Genomic DNA, 22,682 nt, shown 5'->3' with positions numbered 1-22,682 from the left:
ACAGTAACACCACATATGGCTTACAGGTGAGCAAGAGGAACCCAGCATCTCAAAGAGCCCCCCTGGAACTGCTGGAAGCAGCATAGAGGGAGCAGGAATTTGGCACAAGCTCATTCTTGTGGGAGAAGAGCCATTTTCTGGATGGGGTTTTAGATGGATATATATTAAAAAAATATGGATGTGGATGGAAGTTTTATATATGCCCTACAGGGCATATAGTGAAGTAGGAATAATAATTTTTTGTCCAGTTACAACACATGCAATTATTTAAAGGGAAACATAAAAAGTGTTTATTTTTCTTGGGGGTATTCAGAATTTCTTCTTTTTCTTGCATTTAAAATGAATTTACTTTTATAGGGATAGTTTTTGAATGTCTGTCTTTGCCAACACTTGCATGGCCAGCAAGCTGCCTCGCAGTGTGCTTCAGTGCTCAATGGAATGTAAGAGGAAATCGAATTCCAAGTGCATGGGATGCTCGTGTTCTTCATTTGGAAAAAACATCCAAAATTTAAACTCTAAGTAGATTTTCAATGACTTGACCTAAATGGCTGCAGTTAAAATCTTAGACACTCTAATCTGGGGCAGAACTCAATATAGAGATTAAAGAGGCTCATAGCCTTTATTTTTAACTGTGTTTTTCTTGTGTTATGGATGACTCTGTTTATCTGCCAATTTCAATTCCTGGAGAAAGCTAACATATTTACACTGATATTCACAAATCCAGTTTAGAAGCTAATTAAATTATGACTCAGATAGAGGTTTTCCTTATTTTCCTGGAAGAGGAGACACTAATGGAGCCCTTTTGCCAGAAAAAAAAAAACCTGCCTAAAATTGTCAACAGATTTTAGAATCAGTGCCACATTTTTGGTTGAAAATCCTGGCACTATTTCTCAATCTGTGGTTTAAAAACAATTTTTAATATGTTCTTCCATCTGCTTTAAACACAGCATAATGACTAAAGACTTGTGAAAAGGCGAAGGGAAGAAGCTTTATTTTTTCTCTTTTATTTAAATTTAGGAATCACACATGCAGGAAAAAATAAACTTGCTTTTTAGTGTCCCATTTTTGTCCTGATGTCCAATATAAGGACAGATTGTACCCGTACAGCAAACTACACAGGATTTTCTTTGAAAGTATTTATAAGGCAAAAGGAAAGGGCCTTTGTGCCTTAAAGCAAAGCTTTGATTAAATCTACATAAAACGTTTATCACGGCATATCTTTTATTATATGTACTTTTATCACTTGCCATTATTTGTAACGTTTTATATTATGCTTACATCCTGAAGCTTCAGCCAGGCTAGAAATCCCCTTCCTCCCCCACTGCAGGCACTGTTCAAACACAACATGAGACATCCCCTTGAAGAGCTTCGAGTATAAACAGATGGGGCAGATGATAAGTGGAATGGCAAGATGACCCAGAAAACTGCAACGATGCCTCAAAATCATACAGCAGGTCATCAGTACAGCTCATATCTCTTATATGGTACAACACATGCAGGGTGTCTTACTGTGATTCACCTTGTCATAGACACCAACCTACCTGCACATGGCAAGAGTGCTCCACTGGGGAAAAAACCTTTAATTTATTATTTTAATTCTTTTTCTAATACAGTCATTTAGTTGCTGGTATCTGCATTAGCCTGCCTGCAGCAAAATTACATTTTGAGCTGAGAGCATATTTATAGCAGTAATAATATGCTAAGAACTTTCTGTTGTTTTCAGTAATAACAAAAAGGTCAGCAGTAGGCGTGAAAGCCCACCGCTAATATGACTGCATTATTAAGCTAAATGTGCTTTTTAGTTTACATACATTCATAAAAAGAAGACAAGGCCACAGTTGAATTATCACAGAAGAATAACAGAAAATAGAGTTTGAGCTCTTCCCAGTCAATATACTCTGCTCCTAAAAGGAATATACAACTAAATACTATCTTCTGCTTAAATCCCATCTCCCCTCCAGATGTCCATCCTTTCTTGCACTTAATTCTGGTCACACTGATGCCCAGACCAGAAATAAGGAAAAGGAAATATGAAAACAACTGTTGTGCCTCCCTCCCATGAAGAACATCCTGGGTGGTACGAGGAGATAAAGAGGGTCCCATAGTCTGTATGAAAATCATGTCAGAAGCCAGCTGCAAGTTAAAAGTTGGCAACAATCCATTTATATAACTGCTTTCTGATGATCAGATGAGGGATATGCTACCAGACCCAGAAAAAACAAATACGGTCACTTCTCTTCTGCCTTACCACATTAACGTCCAACTGTCGTACAGAATATTCCTGCCAAGGCATGGATTCAGACTGAGCTGCAACCAGTAGCTCACTTTCATTGCTCTTTATTTTAAATCAACTTTAAAAACTAACAAAGGTTTAAAAAACTAAAAAAAAAAGGGGAGGTTCTGTCCCCTCCCCAGCATCTCAAAGAAGAAAAGAATAACAGATTAATCAATTAAGGACATTTCGGCATTTCAAAGGAAAGATTTGAAGGGCAGATATATTGAAATCAAGCTGAAATCGCTGCTTGTGACTCTATGATTCCATCTTGTTGGGATAAGTCTAGGTTCTGGGGTGGTTCTCGGCTGGAGAAACTCACTGGGATAAGCAATGCAAGTCCTTTCAAGCCAGGTCTAGAAGATTCAATTCTATTGCTCAGCACCACAAAACTACTACAGTAATACCTAGTCATGTGTATACAGCTAGTGAGGCATTAATATACCCTAATCTTGTTCTGGGTGTCTATACAAAAAATCCTGTTGTTTCAGCAGTGCTGGCTCATACCTATACCAGTTATACTTAGAATATTACAGTGGTAATGAAAGAAGAATTAGACAAGCTACAAAAAGCTGCTATCAGAAGTCAAATATTTACTAACATGATTAAAAAGTCAGAATAACTTTAAGGCCTATCTCAAAGCTAGCAATTATTAAAAAACCCTGACAAACAAAACAAAACTAACTTTTGGCTTTTAACAAGAAAACACCAAAAAATCTATGAAAATATCATGGTTTTCCTTACAGTAGTGCTGAAGAAAATGCTGGATGAGAAACCACCTTTATTTACCAGTGAAAGTTTTTGAGGAAGGATGAAGAAATGACCCCTTGGAGAAGGACCAAATACTGAAGATGCTGGCTTGATCAATTTTGCTTTGAACCAGCCAGGATGCCAAAGTGCCAACTTACTGCTCAATATACCGTGTTGAAAGTTTGTGTTACTCAGTTATTATGCATGGGCTATGTTAAGAAGCCCTGAAGCTACATAATGAGAATGGCACCCTGTGAAGGTGTCTAATCCAGCTGGACCTCTGATCAGCAACACTGCTGAAAATGCATTGCTTTTTATAACCAGGTCTTGTTAACTCCAGGTTGGCTGTTTCTGTGCTGTTTTACCTTTGGAAAGACCTAATGGGCTTCCACAGCCAACAGGATCAGAAGTGTTCTTCTGCAGTTCCAAACTCCAGAGTACCATTTGACTATAATATGAAAAAGCAATGCTCTCTCATTACACTAACGAGTTCCCTGTGTACCAAATGGCTACCCGTGCTAAGTCCTAGCATCATGCACACTCCTTTCTGACTCTCAGCACCCAGGATATCTGGTCCCAGTTGCAGGGAGCCCAACTGGCCTCCTTCCCATCCCACAAGATTCAAATCCTGTTCCTGCAGACTTCCCAACAGGGCTTGCTGCAGGACTGGCCTTGAACCTCTTGCACAGCACTGGCTTACTCTTGTGATGATGTTCTATAGGCATACACAAGACATCCTGGATTGTCAAATTCTTACCTCGGCCCTTTACTTAACTGAGCTCTCTTAGGACAGTCTTGAAGAACAAGTATTTATTAATGTGGATGACAGCCCTAAATGCACTGCCTAATTAGACATAGCTCATCATCGTTACAGGAATCCCTCTTCAAATAACCCATCACACAGACGGCTTTGACAGTGCATCTGAGAGGATACCACATTTGGGGTTATTCTGGACCAACAGCAAGGACGTGTATAGAAGCTTTCAAACGAAAAAAATGACCCATCAACCACCCTTGTCATTTTTTACATCCCAATTTGGACATTGCATGCCTGCATCATTAGGAAGCATGGCAGAGGCAGAAGGAGTGTTGCAGACCCTGAGCCATTGGAATCGCCTAAATTGTAACCTTACAGAATGATTTATTCTTCTTTCTGCAGAAGAGCTCTAAAAAGGGGCAAGCCAATGAAAACATCAAGATCACCCTAAAAGTGTACAGCAGCTGACAGCCCACTTACATTTTCTTGATTTTTAGCTGCTATGTTCAGGTATCTCTCACTGCATAATAAAATCTGCTGCTGCACTACAGTATTCAGGACAGTATCAGATTCTCCTCTTCTAATATCCTGTGATGTGCATTGCACTACTATGATTTTAAGTAATCTGTGCTTAAAGAGGCTGATCTGCCAATTACTGCTTCCTGCAGATGGCTCTCATTCCAATTCAATTTTATTCATATAAAAGTAATTACTGATACCTTTTCAGGCATCGTCACATTAATAAACGTGTGGAGCAGGAGACGAGTTTTATTAAGGATCCAGTTTTATTATTTCAAAACTATTGCTGGTTATTCTAACTCTGGCTTGGAAGCCCTGACAGCTCCCTGGAGCTAATTGATTAATAATCGTTGCCAACTGCATTTTAAACTTTAATTTTGGCTTTGGCTGACCAGACTAAATGATTCTCCAGAGCTACAAAACTACTCGCCACTATTGTGAGTATTTGGGCACTGGATGAATAGCTTGAATGTGTTTGAGGAAGTGAGCAGCAGTGTTAGCTCTCCTAGATGTAAATTTTATGACAGAGGGAAAACATAAAACCTTCTTTTTTGCATTTCTGCCATGTCAAGAACACAGCTTGAATGGAAGATGGGTGAGTACAGAACACCTTTTCTCAGACCCAGAAGATGGGTTAAGGATGGGATGCCTGGGCTCGGAGCCAGGCGCTAAGCAAGGAGTTTAGAGAGCCAGGAGAAAGCAGGCTTCAGAGGCTGGGAGGAAGAAGCTATGCCTCATACACCTTCAATAAACTCCCAACTGCAAACAGAATTTCGCTAAAATAAATAATCCCTGCAGTCTGCTTTTAGTTTAAAAATATCAAGAGCTACTTTGTTGTAACATTTAAATGTGATATGGGCAATTTTAATTATTCTGGTTTTAGCTGACCTGAATAGTGCATGAGATTTCCTCAAGACAAATGGAAAAGGTCAAAGTGATTGTGTGAAGTGTTGAGCACTCAGAGCTTCAGTGAGCAATGAGCGTGTCTAGTTACTGTCAGGATACAGTTGAAGGAGACTGGCCTGTTATTAAAGACTTCTGCTTCTGAATTTCCCCAATACATCTCACAAGGTTTCTGAAAGTCATTTCAGATGAAATAATTTATTAAAGCTGCATAATCATTCAATTAGATGCAACCTCTTTTATATAATACTATGGACAGATGAAAGCTGGATCTCACTGAGAAATATCTAATGGCGACATTTAATAAACTGTTAAGAAAATTCATTTATACTAAATTTTATTTTACTGGAAATGAGAGTCATTAAGAGAGGATGCATTAAATTTTCTTAACTAGGTTTGGAAATAAAGACGTTATTTTACAGGAAAGAGAATCGGGCAAAGAAACCTTAACTATTTTTACCCCAATATTTATGGACTTCACACACATAATCTAGTTTTTCCTAACTTAGGAAGCACTTTACAGCACGACAGTTAATTACCGCTAATGCAATTTATAGCTGCGGCAACATATATGTGAAAATGAGGAAACTCAAACATCCTACTGCAAATATTATAAATAGATAAAGGCAAACTAACCTTTGGAAAAAATCTGTTAACCAGGAATGCATGGGAAGCCTCCTTGGGCCCATGAGAACAAGTCAGTTTAAGAGCCACCAATCTCATCTGATACATCATTATATGCAGGAGAAAATTCTTACATATGTGATGGGGAATAAAAGTGCTGTCTGCAACCTCCAGCTGGCTAACTCAGGAAATGTTGTTCCTAGTTTTACCAGCAGCAATGAAGTGGAATAAAGCTGCATTGGTCATGTGCAGCAATCCTACAAAGGATCACAACTGCAAGGAGACCCCAATCACAGAAGGGTTTGGAATATTAATCCACACACATTGTGTGCCCACCCAGAGATAGTATAGGTGCTAATGGCCTTTAAGAATGTCTGGAGATGCCACTACAGAAAAAAAAACATGCAAACTCCCCTGTCAGAATAAGGAATTGAGAAAATCCTACAGGTCTGTTGGGACTAGAGTTGTTGTAGGGCCAAAGAAAACAGAGCCTGCGTTCAGATGAGATGCAAGTTTTATGCCTAGTTTCCCTTGTGTCACTTGTTTGAAAGGAGACCCTCAGATAGTACAAGGACCTTGGTGAGTCACAGACTTCATCACTGTTTAATTTTACCTATCTGAAAAATGGGGTAATATAACAATTTCTCAAAAGTTGTCATAACAAGAGTGAATACATTAGTGTCAAAATATTTTTTCATTTATTTTAACAGAACACAGTCATGATATGCTATCAGGAAAGGTACTGTGGAAAAGCAAATTACCATTACTATGAAAGGGAGAAGATAGAGAAAATAATTTTTAAAAGCAAAAAAAAAAAATCCCTTTAAAGATTGGTCTGGTTATTCAAGAATATATTTTTCAGCTGATCCTGTAAATGACAGATGTCAGACAAAAACATTTGTGGCTTCATGTTAATGATGCTATTAACCACAGTATTTCCCCCTGAGAATGGCTGAACAAAATGCCCAAGTAAATATTTTGACAGCTTTGTTTCACACTGAAAAAAATGGGAGAAGCACAAAGAGACAGAAGGTTTCAAAGTAAATCACTCCGCAGCTTCTCCTGAAATATGCTTTGAGCTGTGTCCTTGTGACCTGCCATAAAATTATGCAAAGATTTAGAAAGACAAATTATTTGATTCGGAGCCATAAAGCAGGATTAGTGTTTCCTCATCTATTTCTCCCCTTTTCTTAAATTTAGTGACCACTTATGGTTATGGAAATCTCTTTCCTCTGCCATAAGCAGGGCAATGAGCAGATTTAGGGAGACAGAACAGCTCCTGACTCTGATGGAGAAAAATTTAGTATGGACATGAGCTTCCTTTGCTTTCTCCTCTTAAGCCATATGTTAGGGCTAAGCAAGCTACTCCAAAACCATTCCCTACAGAAAAGAATATCTAAGCCATAAGAGATCTGGTTCAGGGAAAGTAGTGCTAGTCCAGCTGCTCTTCCAAAGCTCAGCTGAATGAGTTGCATCATTAGCATTTACTAATTTGGCTGGAAAATCATGCAATCCTTGATGTTTTTAAAGCTTCCTACTTCTCAATGAGTTGAAAATACCACAGAGATATCTGCAGCATCTGAGAACTTCCACATGCAACAAAGTTTAAAAGTCTTACACCTTGGTATTTCAGAATGTTTTGTCTCTAGAAACAGAGCTGCTTACCCAGCAAGCTAGAAATGGCAAAATACACCCAGATACGCCAATATGGACAATACTTGCCTGAAGTGACTGAAATGACATTAAACGAGCAATTCTGTCCATCTGGAGCATTTCCAGTAAAAGTATTACTGATACCCAGAATATACTCCTATGGTTCACTTTCTTCCCAGAATTTCTTGGTAAAAATAGCCAAGATTGGCTCCAAGCTACTTAAAGTTGGTTTTTGTTCTTACTTTTGGTTGCTGGTTTTAGCATTACATAGTAAACAACACTGTTATTTGTCAGCATTAGCTTTAACTGACAAGTTTATCTTCAGTAACAGCTGAAGAAGCCTTGGTGCCCGCTCTGGCACTGGAAGTGGTACAACTTACAAACCACCACCATGCTGTGCCTGAGCTCATTTGCAACAAGCCATGACTTCTTAATTCAGGCTCATCTGGGTTTTAACCTGGTTATTCAGCTTCCAGACTCGAGCTGGTATTTCTGCACAGCACTGTGCTATGCAGGCACTTTCTTCTGTTCAGTGTCAGCATCTCTTTAACCACCTGCACTGCAAAGTTGGACTCGAATGGAAGAGCTGCAGACTGTAAATGCTGCATTCCTTTTTAAGGTGAGCCTTCATCAGGCAAAACCTGGATCACTCAGCCTGGATAGCTGTATTTATAGGTGGAAAAGAGATTAGATATCCATAAGGAACAGTAATCTGCATGCACTTACTAAATTAAGATGTTAACTTGCTTCTTGCAAAGCAGTGAAATTATTGCATTAGAACCACAAAAAGCAGCTAACCCACCAAGAAGTTAATAAAAGCAATTCTTGAACAATATGACATCCTGGGGATGTCATGAAGGGGTTAGAAAATCACTGGCATGGCTCCAACACGGTTCTGTGTATCATTTGCTATCAAGATACAGCAAAGTGAATCCAGAAGCCAGAGAGTGTATCGTAGGGGCTGAAAATCATCAAGTCTGGCTGCCGTCAGACATCTTGATTAAACAGGCAAAAGCTGTATGGTGCTATTACCGAGAGTGTAACGTGACATTCACAGAATCCTAAATGCATGGTTTGAATAACAAGATGATAATGAGAACAATAACATCTGGAAATGTATATTGTAAAGCCAGCTCTGAAACAGGAGGGTATCTGACTTGCTGCAGCCAGGCTGAAGTAAGATGAGAAGCACTGTCCCTTTTACAGCCAGTGAAAAATTTATTATGGCTATAGCTGGCATGTTTATGCCAACACTGTCATTAACACAAAACTGAGTAACAGTTTGAGGGGAGAAAAGAAACCCGAAGGTTTTTAATATGCAGCAAATTAAATGTGAAGTCTCAATGTGCTACGGCTCAAAGAAGAATCCAAAGTTGTAAGCCACAGACCAAACCCGGAGCGACAAGGAGCAGGAAGGAATCACAGACTCTCAGTCCCTCCTGTGTGAAGCTGGAAGGTGGCTCCAGCAAAACAGCATGTTTGCTTCCAGGTCTTGCATTTCCAGGACTTTCACAGACTCGGGAGTTCAAAGAACAACAGAACACGTCAGTGTATGGAAGAACTAGCAACAGATGAAGGATTATGGATGTACTGCTTCACCAAAGGGGCAGCAAGATTGAGAAAACTGATAAAGCCATGTAAAGGATGCAAACACCAGGATGGGTGGGGGCGATAGTGACTTAGAAAGCCTTGCTCAGTCCCAGGTCCAACACAGCAGAGCAATTTTTCTGCTTCCTATACCTAACAGCAAGTTCTGCCTTCTGCAGAACGTAGTATGCTTGAGTGTGCTAAGTAGAATCAAATCTGTGAAGCAAATATGCCATCTCTGCCTACCCCCACAAGAATAACTGCTGGCATACCAGCACCCTAAAAATAGGAAAGGTGTGGGCATTGCAACAGAGAGCTTTGTAGAGTTTGTGAGTAATGCCAGGGCTGCTAGGGAACTGCAAACAAACTGAGGCGGCTTCATCAGATGCCATGGGGTACTGAAGTTACACAAGGGAGTGTAGGATAATGATAAGGTAAGTCACTCTTAATAACATGAGACTACTCTGCTGCAAACAGAGATAGTGGCTTCCTTCAAAATAAGGAAGGTCTGTCCAACTATTAACATCAGTTGGAAAACATTCAGTTTTACAGACGTGCTGATTTAGGTCAAGGAGAAGAATCCCACTTAGAGGCAGGTCAGGCCCTGGTAGAAATTAGAAGTCAAGCAATATAGAAAGTTGGAGAAGTGCTAAAACAAATTCACTGATCTCCAGAGTATTAGGAAAAGTGCAAGCCTTTGAAATCAGATAGTAGCAAGCGCCTGCACAAGGTCATATAAAACAGCCGCAGAACAACGCCAAATGCTAATTTATCCTGTATCTGACTCTCTGGATTCATGAGGCTTCTTACGGAACTAATGAATGTGACAAAATGACTAAAAGCTTGTATGAATAGATTAATTACATCCATAGTTAATGCTTGCCCCAGAACCTTTAAAAAGTAGCCCTACGATTATTAAAGCAAAACTTGCCTCCACCAAGATTCCCCTAATCTTTGAGGAAAAGCAGTTCTTTCAAGACACCTTAAAGGCCCAGCTGTTGAAGAGAATTCAGTAACATCACTCTGTCTCATTACAATGGTTTCTCTTTACGTTCACATACTATTTTTTGCTACAGGCTAATTGAGATTCATCACTTGAGCAGTTCTCCAATATTTTATGAAGCTCGAGATAACTGATGAGCTTTTATGTATGCTGCACCTCCCTATCAGGAAGAAAACTCATTCTCCATCCCAGAGGGTGGGGGAAGGAGAAATGACACTAAATGCTAATGTTAGTTGTTATCAAACCCAAGGAGCCTGTCTCTGGAGGGAGGAAAAAAGATCTGTGTATGTTTACATTTCCAGTGCATCAATCACTTCTAATATCTAAAAACTTCAGACATTGATGGTGAAACATCAACAAGTTTGAAATGAATAAAGATTAAGGCCAGCAGCATAAAAATTACTTAAATAAGTTCAGAACCAAACATCAAGTCACCACTGACCACAGCTAAAAAATACTTACCCTTTGAGAGGAAAAAACAGCTTCAACGAAACAAGCTAAATCTGACACAAGCCCATTCAATGCACTTTAAATATAGAAACTGGTTTTCAGCATTAATAAGTGTGGTTGTATTTGCTCGGAAGCTTTCCCAGTAGAGTCACTTGGCCGCAAATGTGGTAGGATGAATTGTCTTGTGATTTCCTAAAGGGCCACAGTCATCTCAGCTGTTTGGCCACGAATCTCAAATGCTGCTGCCCTCTTCCCTGCCCAGCACAACCCTCTTCTTGGATGCAAACACTGAGTGAACACTAAGCCACCATTTATTAATGCCCTTCTCCACATGGCTTCTGGTCCAACAGAAGTAAAAACCTGATATACTTTAATCATGCTACTTTTATTTATAACATATATACATAGAGAAGAGAAATAGTATTAAAAATATCAAAGTATCAAAGTAGATGCTTATAGCAACCACCCCTCAGCTTTCTGTATTCTTTGAAAGGAAGAACTATGTTCCAGCTTTAAAATCTCCTATGCTTGGCACTGTTTGTTATAAAGTTTGATGGAGGACTGGGATCTATTTCCATTCTGCAAACACAGCAGATAAACAACCACCCTTGGCTCTACACTGTTTTCAGCAGCAGCACCACTGCACTCAGCAAAACCCACCTTGTGTTCTGCAGAGTCAGACTGTTTCCTCTCTCGATGGGAAATTCTGACTGTCCCTCATTTTTGTGCTTCTGTAACGTGCCCTTGCTTTGTATTATTCTTATGGGTATCTTTAAAAAAATCCCTGACATTCTCTGAATCTCACCTACATTTAAATTAGGGATGGGGAAAGTAAGATCTACAAAGAAAACTGAAACGACAATGCATGGGAAACATTCTGGTGACATGTATTACTAGTATAATATAAACCATTACAGAAAGAAAAGAAACATGCTTCAGCAGCTTATTTTTAAAGTTTAAACACATGATAAATAAAACTCAAGGCTTAGGTAATTCACAGCAATATCCAGATAATATTATCTATTACTTCTACCTTGGTTGATATTAATCTTGTAATTCCACATACTGCCAGTGACATCTTTTCAGATCTCTGTCTATCCCTTTGATGGGTGATGGAGAAAACCATATGTGCGGATCCATATAGCAATGAACTTTCTAAGCCAAACACAAGAACAGAAGCATTCCAGGAGAGAGAGGCTTGCCAAGACAAACAAGTTCTGCCAGCATTTTAACACCACAGAAGGTCAGTTAGGTTATAATTAAGTCTAATTACCATTTTCATGAATTGCAACATCTTTTCACTTGAAGGCACTTAGTGCTCAGAAAAAGATGATTTTCTATTTTCTGTTTTCTAAGAATCACAGTAATGAACATTCTAATCTTGGCTTTAAACCTGAATCATCACTTATCATCATAAAGAAAAAAGGCATGGCATCATTAAAAGGAAGAGACTTGTGCGGTTTATTTAACCACTAATACTTTCTCAGTGCTGCTTTTCCCTATTCCTCTGCAGTAATTTTACAGGTTTTCCCTCTTCTGTTCAGTACCACTCCGGATTTTTTTCATTATTCCACATTTTCTATTTTCCTTCTTGCAGTTATATAACCTTTCTGCTTCACTTTAGCTCCCTATTTTTAATCCTTTATATATCTTCAGATCTTTCTCTTTGCTCCCCAGCCAGCTGGAGAATCTGACTGTAGTAGGCTTTCTTCTATTTCCACAGGCATGCCACGATTGCTGCGTTAGACAGAACTGCATTGGGAAACTGCCTGAGCTTATCTCATCAACGGAAAAGGTGAGATAAAAATTGGTGAAGCAAAGACATTTTTTTCTCCCCTTTTCCTTTTCCCACATGTCAACAGAAAGCAAAAGAGGAAAATAACAGGAGCCATTTGGCTGCTTCTCCTCTATCAGGAGTACAAAACCTGGTTCCTGCTCATTCTGGTCTCATTCAAATGAGAAAGCAGCTGAAAAGCCTGGTCTATCGAATGTCACCCAGCTCAACAGGGAGACCCTTCAGCACCCTCAGATATGGCTGGAGGCTGCAGTTTGATAGCTGGCGTCAGCTGCTGTTGCATGTTGCCATCCCGTACAAATGGGGGGAAAAAGCCTCTCTCAATTTCTAGGATGGCCCTCCAACAAAATGATAATTTGACCTCTCTGGAGGCTGGCAAGGAATCAAGGATTATTTGTTTTTAGATTCAAATAACAAACCTGGAAAACTGGAAGAACTGGTTAGCTTGTGGCACACTGTGCCCAGCAGCAAGGAGGTTTACAAAGACCCCCAACAGGGGCTCACATAAACCGTGCTACCAAAGACAGCCACATGCTTTGGTTTAGCACTGCTCCTTGTGCTAAGCATCACTCTGAATCCAGCCCTGTTGCTGCAGTGCTGGTCCTAAAGCTGTCAGGAAGGGCAGTATGCAATTAGCAGTCCTGCCCCCCACACGCTGCCTGCCTTCCTCCCTCCCATTAATGCTCTCTTCATTACCTCCTCTCAACTAAAAAGATGAGGCACATCTTTCTGACAGTCACTTTGTGTCTCAGCGAAGCGAGAAGCGCTGCCTGTGGGCTGCCTGCTACTCCCACTTCATTTTTAAAATGGAACATACAGAGCTATTGCAGAAGCAGGGCCTTCTATAAGCACAGGACCCCTCCTTTTATTAGTTACGTTTTATTTCCTCCAATTAAAATCTTGCTAATTCTCCCTGATCTTACTGCTTGAAACAGAAATTTATTCTTCTGGTGAAGAATTCCACATACCAGAAAAGATGATTCTGCATTCTGAGGGAACCACTACTTCTAAATATATGTATGGCCTACAAAATAAGTTTCATTTTCCCTTGCAAAAGTCAAAAGTCTGGGTAACAAAAAAATCTTTTGAATGGTTTCTAACGTTTTTCTTTTGAAGTTATCAAAGCAAATTTCACTAAAATAAACCCAATTATTCTCCTGTCATAGGCTACCACCTTATACGGTTGTAGTCTCATACAGCAAATAGTCTCTTAATAAATAAAAAGGGTATTTTCAGTCATCATACGGTACTTCAAGTTCCACCTGTCCTACTGGAGATTCACATGTCATCAGGGAATGAAGATGCCACTTCACTTAGCAACCCTTATGTCATGCAAGGATTTTTATTGTAGGTGGGGCAAAATATAAATCCACAGCACCTTTTTGTTTAGTTCCAATTATATTCATCTCTTCATCTATACACTTAATTTATCCTCCCACATATTATTCATGCCTGTAGCCCTACAAAAACATGTAGACTGAAATCCCTGACCCACTAAAGTTGCTGGGAGTTTTGCAATGGACTTCCAGAGCTTGGATTTTAGTTTCCCTTCCCCAGCTAATACAGTACTTCTCTGATCACTTTAAATACAGTTGTTTCTGTTTTCAGTCTTGCTGGGTTGAAAAAACATCTGCGGTGTGAAAGGATTAAGCTATTTTTCTGTAATTTACAATGGTGGAAGATGGTCTCAGCATGTTTTGGGCTAGAACAGAGTCTATGGTTATGTTTGCTTGGCAGTTCAGCATCTTATGACTGTCCCTGTTAAGTCTACAAAATTCAAACTGTCTGTTGCTGAAACAATCCCTCACAACCTACTGCTGTACATATAGCCCTTGAACTGTGTATTACAAGTTCAAATGACATAACAGATTTACTATTTCAAGGTCATTTGGTACAGGCTAAGTGAAACTCTGGAGTTAAACTGGTTCAAATATTAGTTCAATTACAGTTTCATATACTGTCACCTAACAAGGTGAAAAGTCCATACAAATCATAGAATAGAATCATAGAATAGTTAGGGTTGGAAAGGACCTCAAGATCATCCAGTTCCAGCCCCCTTGCCATGGGCAGACACACCTCACACTAAACCATGGCACCCAAGGCTCTGTCCAACCTGGCCTTGAACACCGCCAGGGATGAAGCATTCACAACCTCCCTGGGCAACCTATTCCAGTGCCTCACCATCCTTACAGTAAAGGACTTCTTCCTTCCAAATAATGGTGGAGTATCAAGCAAAACCCTACAGCTTGTTCCTTTGCTTCCCAAACCAGAAATCCATAATCTAGAGATCCACCACTTACTAGCACACATAGCAGAGTATAGTCTGAGCAGACGGTTCAAAGCCAACTGTCAATCCATTTGCAGTTCAAACCAGTGGTGAAGTCCTCCAGCTGTTTTCCGGATCAAAAATATTATTGTCATTTTGCTATCACTGCATGCTGTGGGTTATGCAACAAAAATGCACGTGTCCCTCTGCCTGGAATGCAGTTAATTTCCTCCCTCCCCACTGAGAGTGGTAAGTAACAATTCAGACTGTCTGGATGCTTCAGTTTTGAGCATGGCCAGAGATGCGACCCTGGAATTAGTCCATGGGGTAAAATGCTATTTGTAACACACCAGCCTGCTGGAGGTCTGACAGACAGGGCATATTTTGCAGTTTGAAAAAAAATAAGCACTTTTGTCCTGTTTATACATGACTTCTTACTGTCTGAAGGGTACTGTGATGTGAATGCTTTGCTGTAGTTCTTTGGTTTAAGCATACGCTTTGCTTTATGTTGGAATACTGAGTATTCTAAATAACTAGATGAAGTAATTGCTTGTATTCTGAAATCAGCCACTATATTTGATGTATACTTTGGTATGCAAAAATAAGGCATTGTACTCTGTTAACTTTAAAATAGCAGCATAATCCCATTTTGATTTGCAAATATCTAAACATCATGCAGGCGGTTAAATTCAGACTCCGTAATGCTCAACCACTTCATGCAATTTGCTTATATAAAGAGAACAACTGGAACTCCTTTGCTTAGAACAGTGCACTCCAGAAACAGAACTAATTTCCTCAGTGCAATCTTTTCTGCAACGTGCCTTTCATCTTTGTAACTGCAGCTAACCCAGTGGTATTTATATATCAACTACATGATCAGAAAGACAGGAGCTGTCTTTCTCTATAAAATGTTTGCACCGTACTTAACATCTCTCAGTTCTTCCTGTGATATAAATACAAAAGGGTGATCAACTGTATGCTTGGGTGTCAACTGAGATGAAACATTAACTTAATACTTAACTGCAGCAATTTCCTTTAATGTGTTATTACTTGGTCCAGCTTGTTCTGGGTTTCTGGCACAGTTTACAGCTTACTCCTGTGGGGAGCACCTGCAGTGGTTTTACTAGTCCTACCTGGTTAAATAGGCCAGAGCCAACTCACATCCTGACTGCTTTTTGGGCTCCACCTTTTTGATAGAGATCCCAGCTTCCCTCATCAGCTGCTTTTCCTTCTTCTTGCGCTCTTTTTTTAATTTTCTTTCCAGTTTCCTCTTTTCCTCTGCAGTAAGTTCTTCCTCTTCTTCTGTTGCCTGAAAAAAACATTTAAATCAAGTATTAATATTTCTATAGGAAAGTGAAAATAATACGCATAAAAGCAATTATGCCTACTTTGCACATGCAATGAAAGGACACAGATAATACTTAAAACCAGAAGCTTCAAGGTTCATAATTTTACTGTTCATTATACTTCCATCACCTCTTTACTCTGCTCAATTCACAGGACTGTAAATGCTGCACTTGAAGAAGCCTTAGAACTGCCCTCTCCAGATGACTCTACTGTTCTCAGCAGTATGGTAACTGGAGCACCTTCTAGATATATATTAAACATACATAATATTGGTTGTGCAAAGCCCTGTGTACCTTGGGAAGCAGGAGGGATTTGGACACTATGAAGCCACCTCTTCTGCGCTACCTCCCAGTACCAACCAAGCAACCAAAAGTATGGAATTCTTCAAACAAGACTCTTTAACTGTCCTGGTCTTGCTTTTAGATACTTCTAAGTCCAAGACGGGTGGTGCTACTTAGCTTATATGATAGTTACAGATCTCAGAGAGTCCCAAAGAAAACTTTGATACCTTCACCAAACGTATCGAAGGTGCTTCTCAGCCACCTCCATGGTCAGGCACTACCATAAAACGCAGGCTAAAGGTATGCACAAGGACAGTAATGATTTGTGAATAACTCCATTAACTAATCCACTTGCTCAGCAACAGTTACAGGGTTCAGTAAGACAACCTGAGCAAGGGACAGCTTCCTGCAAGGCCAGGCTATATTTGTAAGAAAATGGGATCTCTGGGTAGGGGAAAACTACCCACTGACAGCAGTGGAAATGGCATGGATGTAAGGTGGCCCAGGAAATGTCTACCTTAGCTGTACACAAATGGGCTTTGAAGCAGACTACTATATGACAGGGACAGAATAATGGGAGACTGCACGTGTTTGTTTTTTAAATCCATAATTCTTCTGCTCAAAATAAATACAGTACATTTTGTAGTGTTTCTGCCAAATCTGCATGTCCCTTGGACGCTTCAGCTACAAACTGATGGAGTACACACACAGAGACAAGCGAGGCAATCTGAAGGAACCACCCAGGGCTACAGCAGCTGTGTTAGCATCTCACATCCCAAGAATGGGGAAGATAAACCCCAGGAATTTAACCACCACCTCCAAGAACAATGATTTTGTTCACAGAGTGGACTTAGTTCCGATCCAGCAGCTTTACTTGCTTTGCACTTGCCAGGTGAGGACCTCTGCTAGAGCACTGGAAACCCACAGTGGCAAAACTGAGTGGGAGAGAAACATTCTTCCTCCTCTCCCTGCTCCCTCCTCACCTGGACTAGGAAACCATAACTGCAACCTGAATGCACAAGAAGATCAATTGCTGTATGGAAAAACTGGCTGAAGCTGCCATATAAACTCAAAAATCTTTAGTGTTTGTTATATCAATTTCTGTTAGTCGAATGAAAAACCTGACATGTTGGCTCTTAACAGTATTCTTGCTGACGTTCAAGCAAAGGGCAGTTAAACAAGGCAATACCTGAACACAAAGACACCTGCTGAGGACTAATATTTGTTCAGTGTCAATTCATGTATTGTCTAACTTTAGTTTGCCTCATCTTTTCAACTTTCTGTTTTCAAAGACCAGAAAAGGCCAATAAAGCAGAACTTAGAACAATTGCGCATGGGACAGTAAAGAGAATTTAGGGTGGGGTTTTTTTTGTTTAAAATACTTGCAAGCTACTTTTATGGAAAAACCAGTATTCCTGTGCAAACACATGCAAAAACCCAACACACGTTCCATTTACATACAAGACATTTTCTAACTCGTGCTGAGGACAAAATAACATTTAGGGTGAAGGTAGGTATGTAACTGTTACACAGGAAGCAACGTTTTCAGTTGAAAAGCCACCCTGGTCCTTACTAAAACAAGAACCCAGCCGCACAAAGCCCAGGAAAACACTGAGGGTGGTCATTTAGAAAGTGTTTGTAGAAGATGACTGCGGCAGCTGCCCAACAGACGACACGCTAGGGTTAATCTTTTAAAAATCATGTAATGAATTTGTTTACTTTTCTGTGAGCCATGAAGCTTTCAAATAAAGTGACTGTGGCACATCATTAGAGCTGGCCTGATAAAGAGGCCTCTGCTTCTTCATACTTACAGTAAATGCGTATCTCTGTACCTTCCCTTCCCCCCTGCATTCCTGGCATTAGCAAAAAGCTTTTTATCCCTCTCGCCGACTGCTCCATTAAAAACAAAACAAGTTGCTCCCTCCCTGTAGGTCCCAACATAAATACCGAGCCCTAACAACATTTGTTTCCAGCATCGCTGTGGATGCAACTGTGGGCTGTCTGAAACAAGAGAACTGTTCTCCCTGTGAGGCTAATGCTGTCCTGGGCATGAAAGAGTTAGGATTTACAGTCCCTTCTGCTAGCCCACAGCATCATCTAAGGAAAATCGGATTCATCAGGCTTCTATCTGGGACTCCCAGCACACAGACTGTGAAAGCGCTTGCAATCCTACAGCTCAGACAGCTTTTCTAGTTGCAACTGCACTTTTACCCATCCATGCCAACTTGATTTAATCCAGCAGTACACACCACAATCTGTCCTTGACTGGCTTTTTATTTGAAAGCCTCAATTTTTATGTGCTTCATAAAACACCTACATTTGGTGGCACATTCTCCACAGAAGCTGGAGAGGGCAGTTTTATAACAATTCATAAAAGAACAACACAACCAAAACCAACCTTCCCCAAAACCTGGGACTCAGAAGAAAACCAAACCAAACCAAACCTTTCGCTGGGATTTAAAGCCTAGTTGTATTTATTTTAGCTTGGATGATCTCTGATACTCTACTGGTGCATCTCTCTTATTTAAATCAACAGCCTTGTTTTTCAGTTTTGCTTTCCCTGAACCATTAGTGTGTCCAAAGTTTGTGATCCACTTGCATTAAGAATTCAAGTATTATATCATTATTTAAATTAAAAAAAAAACCCAGCCAACAGCACTTCATTGTTCCGAGGTCATAAATATCCCATGTTGTCTCCTTCTATATTTATAAAGTGACATCGCAATTTGTAGTGCTACCATTTAGTCTTAACTACAACATTGTAAAGTCTGTATTTGAGCGTGAGACACTTGTTTATTGACGTGATAAATTTAAACCACATGCATCCAGAAAAACACAACACTTGCTTATTTGCAAAACCTGCTGAGAGCTACCACACCACCTTGGATCGTGGGCTCATTAGATCTCAATCTAAACAGGGTCAGGCTAGGTCAGCACACTTGAATGAATGACATTCAGAGGAGAGCCAGTGTTCTCTCGTGATTAAGGAGGTGGGAGTCCTCCACTTGGACACTTTCCAGAAGCCCTGAAAAGGTGCTAAAAGGGGTATTGCCACTGGATGCCATATTGTGAGTAAAAGACAGACCCCCAAATCTTTAACGCTCATGCTTATGAAAACCCATATCACCTTCGCAAGGGTACAGAGCTATCAGCTCAGACACTCCAAAGTTCATACTATACCATGTCCATCTGCATACAAAGAGCTGTGACTGCCAACCCAGTGCCCTTCATCAATGCCAGCCTCTAAATTTCTGAATTGTATGTAAACACAGTAATATACTGTAAATAGCCTCAGACATCAACTAAAAATATCTGGAGGCTTCAGCTGTGGCAGTTTTAGATACCAGTTAAAGGTTTCCACTATTCTTTATAATGTGGAAATACTGCACAAATTTAAAACATTTTGTAGGTGATCTTTAGTAATCAGCTTACCCGTACCAAAGGGGGAACCATCTCAAACTGCAGTAAAGCATTTCCTAGTGCAAAGTAGCGCTTGCTAAGCGATTCAGAACAGAGAAAAATAACTGCAAGAGAACCTGGCAGAAAGATGTACCCAAGACAGGATTTCTTCCAGTTATCTGACCCCTTTTTCTGCAAACGAAAGAGTGTCAAAACCAAACAGATGAAGTTTTTCAGAGACTGCATCTGCATAAAAGCTTTTAGTGCCAGAGGACTATGAACCGTAATAGCTGGGTAACCAGTACCAAGATGGTATTAACAGCACACTAATTGTATTATGTTTCAGCAGAGCAATAAGTGCATTTTTTAATCTGTTTCCAGATTCATAGTTACCCAAATGTTCTTGGCTCCATACTTGAGTAAAATTGAAGACATCTTCTAAAGATTTCTGTTCCTCCTTCTGGCTCATCACTTCCAAAAACTCCTAAATTTGCATCCCCAGTTTTCTGCTGCCAGCAAAGAATAAGCTTGAGAGAGTCAGAAACTCTGAAGAAATCCCACAATGAACTGAATACTCATTTATTACAAATTTGCCTTTGGGATTCGTCTGTGTAGGTCCGTCTGAGCTTTCCGCCTGCTCAGGGGGTTCAGCTTCTCTGCCAAACGTACAGCAGTAACCACAGACCAAGCCACAACACCAAATTTACTACTTATTAGTACCAGTGAATCCAGCTCCTCCAAAAGCCAACAGACTTTTCTACCAGCACAGCCACACAAGTCTGTACCACAGCAAAGCAGGCAATATCAGAAATTCAGAGGAGTAAATTATAACTTGACTGCCGAATGTATAAAAAGGGCATCAAATGTCTGAACTCCAAGGAGAAAGAGGTGGGAATGGACGATATGGCTTAATTCCTAGTAGGAGCACTGTACCGCCTTGTTTGTTCATTAAGTTCATGTTATTTCATAACTTTTAATACAGAGAAATGTCAAAAGGGGCTTTGTTCACTGACCACGAGCTGACGTGGAGCTACCGACCCGTCACGTAATGGCTTCGCTGACAAGCAGCCTTTTGCCCCAAAAATACCCTGTGCATGATATCAGCATGCAAAACGTCCTGTTTCTGTCTTACACAATACATTTGATCCCAGATAAATAACTGGCCATCTGCCAGCTTAAAAACAAAAAGTGGAATCTATAAACAGTGTTCAAAACCTACAAAGAAGAAAGGCTGGCAAACCTTTAGATGCAAGGTTCATAAAAGAAAGATTGACAAATGATTTACTATCTGAGGCTTGCGAAAGAACTGTGCTATGACTACAGCTATAGGATTTGCATAAAATAGTTCACGGCCATATTAAATTTAAAGAACTATTTTCTATCATTTAGCATCTTACGAAAAGAAGAAGTATGACCAGAGAGGGCAGATGAAATTCCATTAGCATGCCAAAAGCACGTTTTGAATGAAAAGTAACATTTGTAGAAGCTCCTCCTCGCATCATGCCTGTAGCACTCACAGAAGGAGATTTGGGAATAATTATACATTGCTCAAAGAAAAACATAAGGTTTTTTCATAGAAGTGAGGTGGTTTTAGAATCTCGACTCCTCACGACAGAAACACTGCGAATTATTTACCTTACCCTGATTTGGAAAGGTTTCTGTAGGTGCAACCTGGGCAGAAAAGCCTCAAACAAGTTCTGCAGGAAGCCAGATTTAAATAAGAACAGGCTTTTTATCTTTCTGATCCAGGAAAGGATTCTTTTAGTGGCTGCGTAAATGCTGGGGGGTTTTACGCATCCTTGTGGGGACAGCCATGGTACCTTACAAGCACAAGCAATCAGGTAGCATGCAAAATCTGCAGCTGTAATTGAGAATAGATGCACCTTCATTAGCTTGAAACACGGCTTAATTCACATCTATGTGATCTTTACGTGTTTCGCAGATTTATAGCCAATTCTGAAGTGCACATAAAGTGTTATCATTAGAAACTGCTGCATAAGAAGAAATTGAACAATATACTAAATTAAATGAAAGCCTTTATAAGCACACAGAACAACATGATTTCTGTAAATCTATTCTGTTGAATTCCACTTCATAGACTGCTTGCTCCTATAAAACACATACTGTAGCAGATTAAGATCTAAGGCATAAATTAGTGTCAGGTTTTATTTCTCGTTTTCCTCCACCAGTATCATAGTCCTGAACACAACAGAAGTATTTAAGACATCACCGCGACTGCAGGCTTGGGGAATGCAGTTTTGCTTCATTTGCAACTACAGCCCTGCCAGGAATTCTCACGTATTTGTTGGGGGAATTTTGCTTTCTCTCTTCCCATTCATTAAACCATATTCACCAATTGGGAGAAGATGGAACTAAAAACAGGAAACCCCTTGGAAATCACTGCTATCCACATCCCTGTGGCTCACACACAGCCCTTTTAACCCATCCCCAGAAACACACAAGGAGGAATTTTAATAGAAGGAGCATGAGGCTGTCGCAGCGCTCGGGGTTTTCATCGCCACCAAAGTCGTCTCCTTTAGGGGTGCTGCTGATTTCTCCTGGAGCTGCAACAGGCTTTGGGCTGCGAGAGGAGGCGGGAGCAGAGCGGAGGCTGTTTTGAAATCCTTGCTGGAGAATTACATAAAAAAATAAATAAATAAAAAAATAAAACCACCCCAAACCACGAGCTCCATCTCCTCCAATGAAAGAGGTACCACAGGGTGTAGGCAGGTTGCCAGGCGAGCTCGGCAGCGTGACCGCACTGCATTGAGTTTCTTTAATGAAAGCCAGGAAAGAACACATTACACAGTGTTTCTTCTGAGAGCCAGCTAGCCTCCAGTGATTGAAATCAATAAAAACAGTCGGCAAGGGGCCCACTGGGGGAAGAGAGAAATCTCCACTACAGCATTCAGTTTGCTTTCCACTTTCTCCCTCCCCCCTAAAGTTAGACTCTGAAGAGCACCATGACAAGCTACTTTGCTTCCAGCGCTGGGAAGACGCTGGTGGGGATTTAAAGGAAGCGAGCGCTCTCCTTCGCCTCCCTACCTTTGCTCTCCCCTCGGCACGAAGGAAATTT

The 22,682-nt window shown here is 40.3% G+C and overlaps 1 protein-coding gene across 11 annotated transcripts in view; it reads right to left on the bottom strand.

Moving 5' to 3' along the window:
- CUNH7orf50 (chromosome unknown C7orf50 homolog) overlaps positions 1 to 22,682 on the bottom strand; it is a 131,803-nt gene that overhangs the window by 12,414 nt on the left and 96,707 nt on the right. For all 11 annotated transcript variants that reach the window (XM_062607966.1, XM_062607968.1, XM_062607967.1 and 8 more), the window contains one exon: positions 15,713 to 15,888. In XM_062607966.1, coding sequence (XP_062463950.1) covers positions 15,713 to 15,888 — 176 coding nt within the window. The remainder of the gene's footprint in view (positions 1 to 15,712; positions 15,889 to 22,682) is intronic.

Source organism: Pezoporus occidentalis, unplaced genomic scaffold (genome assembly GCF_034315485.1).
Source record: "Pezoporus occidentalis ecotype Australia unplaced genomic scaffold, CSIRO_AGI_Poc_V1 ctg128, whole genome shotgun sequence".
Taxonomy (NCBI): domain Eukaryota; kingdom Metazoa; phylum Chordata; class Aves; order Psittaciformes; family Psittacidae; genus Pezoporus; species Pezoporus occidentalis.
Note: the sequence above shows the minus strand (reverse complement) of the source record. Positions and strands in the feature narration are given on the sequence as shown.